Source organism: Lytechinus pictus, chromosome 10 (assembly GCF_037042905.1).
Source record: "Lytechinus pictus isolate F3 Inbred chromosome 10, Lp3.0, whole genome shotgun sequence".
In the NCBI taxonomy this organism is placed as follows: domain Eukaryota; kingdom Metazoa; phylum Echinodermata; class Echinoidea; order Temnopleuroida; family Toxopneustidae; genus Lytechinus; species Lytechinus pictus.
This window is the reverse complement of record NC_087254.1, coordinates 10,421,105-10,427,926: the sequence shown is the minus strand read 5'-3', so window position 1 is coordinate 10,427,926 and position 6,822 is coordinate 10,421,105. Positions and strand designations below refer to the sequence as shown.

General features: G+C 36.0%; 1 protein-coding gene across 1 annotated transcript; it reads left to right on the top strand.

Annotated features, from left to right (window-relative positions):
* Positions 1-4,870: 4,870 nt before the first annotated feature.
* Positions 4,871-5,917, top strand: LOC129270144 (uncharacterized). Its single transcript, XM_054907546.2, has one exon. The coding sequence runs from the start codon at positions 5,075-5,077 to the stop codon at positions 5,915-5,917; it is 843 nt and encodes a 280-aa protein (XP_054763521.2). The 5' UTR covers positions 4,871-5,074.
* Positions 5,918-6,822: the final 905 nt, after the last annotated feature.

Sequence of the window (6,822 nt, the reverse complement as noted above, 5' to 3'; positions counted from 1 at the left end):
AGGCCTAATTTGATATTTATTTGATTTATTCTTTTTTCCTGCATTCATAACATTCGTATATAAAACGTTTTTCATTACAGAACAAACATATTGGTTATAGTTTTTGGGCATAAATCATAAACTTATGGACTGAATAAAAAGTCATATGAACAAATATGATCTATACTACCAAATGGTTTCAACATTTACAGTTTGCAGGAGAAGGATTGTCATTATAAGCAGATTGCTTAAAATGACAACCATGGAATAATATTCATTAAATCAATCATAAAACATTTATAAAACAGAAAGGTAATAATAATCATAGGGTTGAATGTCGAACACTTAAAACAACTTTTGCCTATCATTTCACAAATGCATAGCGAGACTATTGCAAGTAGGCTTGATTACTCTAGAACAGGGGCAGATGAATTTTCGAAGGGAGGGGGGCACGAAAAAAATTGACAAGCAAAAAAAAAGGGGGGGGTAACCTAAAATTTTAAGGGGATTTTGTCCACGAAAAAATCATTTGACAAAGAAAAAAGGTCTTCACTTTCTAAAGGGGGCACACTTATGTTTTAAGGGCATTTTTACACTACAAATTTTAATTGTGCCTCTCAAGGGGGGGGGGGGGACGTCCGGCTGTGCCCCCCTGGATCCGCCAGCTAGTGCTCTAGGATCATTCAAAATTCTTGAAAATGTCATAAGCCTTGCCCGGATACTGATGTGCAACAAGTTTGGGCTCAGGTAACGGTTCCGAGGGGGTGCCCCCTAAAAGAAAATGATGTATTTTTTTCTTTTTGAACCGGGCAAAAAAGGTGCCCCGATCGACCGTCAAGGAAAGGGGGTGATTAAAGTGATGGGCTTTCTTTTTTCCCCTTATTGCATTTATTGTTGTGTTTTTAAGTGGGGGTAGCATTGTCATGCAACAACCTCAATGCATTTGGATGAAAGAAACGGTCTATTGATGAAAGCTTTCAAAAGGCAGGCCACAAAAATTAAAATTTGATTTGAACCTAAAAACAGAAAGACATAATTATTCATAAAATCGGATGAAAAATAGGCCCGAAAGTTATAAAAAAAAAGTTTCAATTTTCACAAAACCGTATATAGGCCTATTCAAAGCATGTATGATGTGGTTGATGTCACACACTATCTATATGAAGTATACAGATATTTCATTTTTGCATATTTCCACCCCAACAAAGAGGTGATTTGAATAAAAAGAGAAAATCCAAAGGCAAGAATAACACTGAAAATTTCATTAAAATTGGATGTAAAATAAGAAAGTTATGACATTTTAAAGTTTCGCTTAATTCCACAAAACACTGAGTTATAATTTATGCACATCTTGGTCGGTATGCAAATGAGGAGACTGATGACGTAATCCACTCAATATTTCTTTTGTATTTATTATATGAAATGTTCTATTTTTCTCCTAATTGTCAAGTGAAACAACGATTAACTCCTCTCTGAACATGTGGAATTATTATTGTTTAATGCTGTATGGTTCAGTCAAGTTGGTCCTTATTTCCAAATCTGTAAAAGATGAAATATTGTATAATTCAAACATTAAAAAACAAAAAATCATTTGCATGTCACTGAGTTGTGCATATTACTGTTTTGACGGTGAAAATAAAGCGAAACTTTGAAATGGCATAACTTTCTTATTTTACATCCGATTATGATGACATTTTCAGCGTTATCCTAGTTTGATTTTTCTCTTTTTAGTCAAATCAACATTTTCTGAGGTGTACTCGAGTCAAAGTAGGTCGAAAAAACATGCTCGTGAACCGGAGAGATTACCTGTTTTCTTGTTTCGCATCATAATTATTTAATGAGGCAAATAACATTTCATATTTTTTATTCGACCGTTACAAAGTGAACAGCTATACTGCGTGACGCCATCGGTTCCCTTATTTGCCGGCCGACCATGTGCCAGGATTGTCATATTTTTTTGTGTGTGTGAAAATAAGCGAACTTTAGACTGTTTGTACTTGCCCCCACCCCCTTATATTTACAGGGTATGCCCTTGTTGTTGATTGGTCTGCTGCATGTGCAACCCTTCACTCGAGTTAAGGGTCTGATTGTGCAGCCTATAATGCCTTGTGTACTGAAGGTCCTCTAAACAGCAAATCTTATGTGCTATATTTATAGTCTTTGAGTGGAGAACCACTTTTTGATCAAAGTTTCAATCAGTTTCTGTGCCTGCAGACTAATTTTTGATTGATTTGTCTAATATTGCTCTCTTTATTTGCTCTTCTTTTAATTCTTTTCGTTTCCTCCACTTTTTTTTTCTTTTGAAAAATCATAAGAGAGAGTCACCTCTGCCACCTGTCGGATGTCGTGCTTGCTGCTCCTACCCGCTAGCAGTCAATGAGTGCATTGATCATCAAGTATTATCTAAAGTGTATACTTTTTCACCCTCATCGAATTTATGAAAACTTAAGTTTTTATTATAAAAAATCTCGACAAACAGCCGTGTTTGGCAGGGTTGTTAATCTTACTGCACTGTGTAATATTACATGCATTTGTGTAAAATTACAGAAAATAGATATTTGGTGTATGTAACCTTACACATTTATTTAATTAAACTATTTTCCCCCTTTTTTAAGCAGACCTGTTCTGTAAAATTCTATAAAAATTGTATAAAATCTTCCCTGTTTTAACAATTTACAGAATGATTTGGTGACTACTTTCTGTAAAATCTGTTTTTTAATTTTTCTTCTGTAAAATCTTCTGTTTTTCTAACAGTGTATTTTCTTTTGATTTTGACTTTGATTTTCCTTTTGATTTTGTATTTTCTTTTGATTTTGCATTTTCTTTTGATTTTGTATTTTTATTTTGATATTTATCGACGTGAAGTTGTGAACAAAACAAATTTCCAATATGGATAAATAAAGACGAACTTGAACTTGAAATGAGAAAGATTCAAACTGAAACAGAAAAAAAAATGTTGACATTTTTTAAAAAAAAACTAAGGGTCGCTAAAATTTTCGCAGATGCATGGTTTTACTATAGAGGAACATTCATAATGATATCATGAATTTTCGATAATTCTTGCAACTCTTTGAAATAATAACTTGCATTTTTAAATCCTCAAATACCAGATCGATCAAACTTTTTTCTGTTTATACCGCCTGTTCGTTGAATGAATCAGTAATATGTTTATTGTAGACTAGCGCCATCTAATGTTAATCCGTTGAAAGGACCACTGACTGGCCACCAGTACATGGCGCTCAGGTGTAAAAATACAATAAATGGCAAAGAAGCGAAATTGACCCTTTTGAAATTTTAACATAATATCCAAAGAATGATTTCTTATTTTCTCGTAGTCTTTTCAATTTAATATTTTTCCTTCTTCTTATCTCTGTTTTATTCGTTTATATAGGCCTACCTCGGTCTGAATTTTGAATATTTTTTTTTTCTGAGGGGGCAACAGTCCCAAGCCCCTGCCCCCGAATATTTAGGCCATTTAATACCGAGATGAGGCGAGGTATATGCTTACAGTCGAACTTTGGTCGAATATCAAAATCACCACTTCACAATGAAACAAATGTAACTTTACAAACTATGTCACGATGACCCACCCCCTCCATGCACCGAAGAAAGCAATGGGTTGGCTCGCCGCATCTTAATTCCTAACTGTGTATTTGATTATTATTATTATTATTATCATCATCATCATCACATCATCATCATCATCATCATCATCATCATCATTATTATTATTATTATTATTATTATTATTATTATTATTATTTATTGATTGCATTTATTCTTTTTCATTCCAAAATTTAACAAAAGTTACACTGTATAGCAAAACACAAAAAATATAATATACAGAAATGAAAAAAGGGAACCCATTGGAAAGCAAAGCTTGTTTGTATCGGTTCCCTGCAATAAATAGTTAATTAAAGTACATTATTATTATTATCATCATCATTATTATTGATTGATAGGTATGTTTAATGTACATGTTTTGGCGCTCTGCATGCACGCCAAATTATTATGTCAAAATTTAAAAAATTGACAATATATGTTTAATATAAAATAGTATTTTTTGCAAAGTTGAATGATTTGCAGTGCTTACCAATGCTTTAGAAGAACTTATATTTGCATTGTATGTCATGAAGTTTTGAAGTTGTCAAAATTATTCAAATTCGTCAAAGGAAATGGCCCTGGGAAGCGGCTTTGCTGGGGGTGGGCTGAAGCATCCCCAAAAATTTCCTCGGGGGTACTGCATGTATTATTTTCCATAGGCAGCACGTACCCCCAGGTATTCTGCAAGATGTGTGAAAATTGAAAAAATGTAACCAAAGTGACTTTAATTTTGTATTGAAACTTTATTTTTTTTTTTTTTGGGGGGGGGGGGGTTTTCAAATTTCTTGGACCAATTTTTACCTCCATTTTGTAGTAAAAACCCTTATTTTTGGGGGGACAATTAGCTATCCATTGTGTTGTCAAAACCTTTTTTTTTGCTTTTCAAAGTTACATCAGCACCCCCAGTAAAAAAATCATTCCTAGGGCCCTGTCAAAGGGGGCAAATATGCCCCCCCTCCCTCCCCCAGGATAGATGTCTTTTGTTAGGGTCAGGGTCTTCTAGAACCAATATTATTCAACATTGTTATAAACTGTAAGCGGATAGCCGCTGATCCTCGAATACCGGGGGAAGAACAACAAAGAAGAAGAAGAAGTATTAAAGCAATGCGCTTATGAATTTCACCTATTCTATATATTGGCCGTCACTATATCCCCGAATCCCTCAGTTTCGAAAGCGTTCGTTAAGTTTATTGCTCTTTGTTTTTGGAAAACGCCATCTTCGGTTTCTGCGTACCAGAGTTTTGGAAAACAATAACAGGGACGATTGAGTTGGCAAAGCGGTACAGCTGTGCACCCTAGCGTGGATCTTTGAAGGGTAATCCTCGCGTGTATACGAAGGTTACCCAAAGATCGACAGTTTACCGGTACGGCCTGGTGGTACTGGAAGCAGCGGTGGAGTCGGCGGCCGTGGTGGGAAATGCGAAAATCGATAGCGCTGCCGGAATATGGGAAACTTTGATTTCATTCCACTTTAGCCCTTCAAAGCGACAAGATGGTGCGATTCAGATTGAAGAAAATTCTTCAATACTTGCTTTTTGCATCGGTTGTGGTGCTAGTCTGGCGAGAATTCGAGCGTCTCGACGGCAGCCGTGGATTGAAACCTGGACGTTTTGAACCCGAGGCGAGGAACCAGCCACTTGTTGCCGGGGTAAACGTAGCACCGGATGGCCCTGTACGGCGGTCGGTGGGCGGCCGGGGAGGCGGAGCTGATGATGGTGGTATTCGTGGCGGAGTAGGGGCAAGGGGACGCGAGCCGTTATGGCAGGAAAACAAACAAATAGACTCTGGAATTGTGAGAGCAAAGCAAAGGGATATCGTTTCAGAAGTGGACCCTAAACCTGTTTTACCTGCAAACATAATTCTCCAAAGAAATTCATCAAACCATAAGACTTCTAGTGAGATTTCTTCCAGAATTGACCTTCAAAAAGAAGCTGCAAAACCAAAGATACATGAGAAAGAAGCTAAATTAGACGGTCATCAAGTATTTTCTGTAACAATAGATGAACCAAAAGTTGTGCAGAATGCAAATCCCGCCGTGCCAATCAAAAACTTGTCAAACTTGGTGGCGAAGAAGCAGGCTTCAAATTTTACTATTGTAGTTCAAAACGGAGACATTCCATCCCAGTCACTCGCACACAAACAAACTGAACTGTCAGATGTATTTATTGGAGTGAAAACAACTGAGAAATACCACAGCAGTAGACTTCAGCTCATCTTGGATACCTGGTACTCATTAGCTCCTGAACAGGTGTGTATGATACAAGTATTATGGTCCAGATTTTCTGGAATTTCGAAGTCTGAAACAGGGAGTGAGGAAGTTGAAAATTGTTCATGAATTGTATGTCATTAATGTAAATATAAAGGGGATCTAGAATGCATTGAAAATAATATCTTTTTCTATTATCAAAATGATTTTTAACAACATGTTGATTGCATTTGCCTGAAAAATAATTCAATTTTTTTTTATAGTTTAGTACATTTGGAAAATTAATTCAGTTCCTCTTCACAATGGTTGGATTATAATATTTATATAATATTGAGTGGTCTTGAGGGGAACATCAAATATATTGCCAGCAAAAGAATCATATTGGCCCGAGTCTTTAGACGAGGGCAATATGGGTCTTTTAAGGGCAATATATTTGATGTTCCCCGAAAGAAGGGCAGTCAATATTTTTATTATCATCCAAATCAGATATCTAGAGCAAAAATCATGATAACAGTGACATCTTTGAAGAATAGAGTTCTGTTGTGTCATGATAATATCAGTGTCTAGGCTCTGCACTTTACCATTATGACGTACTTGCAAGCGCCCAGATCCAGCGTTGTCTTTATTATGACGTAGATCGTTGGTGCGCGGAACATTATGAAGCGTATCACTTCATTCGCATCCTCAAAGGCCCGGATGTGAGACCAGGGAAAATACAAAGATATAATTTGCGTCGTCTCTGCATGCAAAGTCAATACGCGCATTGAGACCGAGGAAAATACAAACAATATACCTATCCCTTCCTGATAATAATAAAATACAGGGAAATACGGTTTTGTAAATGACCAGCTCAGATGTCTGATACGGGTGATAATTTTAGATATTGACCTCTGTTGTGAAGTTTCATTTCCTAATTCCTACCATATGGCATTGTCTTGAAAACTGCAATTTTTTAATGGACTTAGTTTGATGATATTTCTTGAAAGAATTAAATTATTAAAAGAAATTTCCTTTAATTCTTTAGATATATATTG

What these genes read in the sequence shown, in the direction of transcription:
- LOC129270144 (XM_054907546.2), top strand. Translation starts at nt 5,075, where the DNA reads ATGGTGCGATTCAGATTGAAGAAAATTCTTCAATACTTGCTTTTTGCA.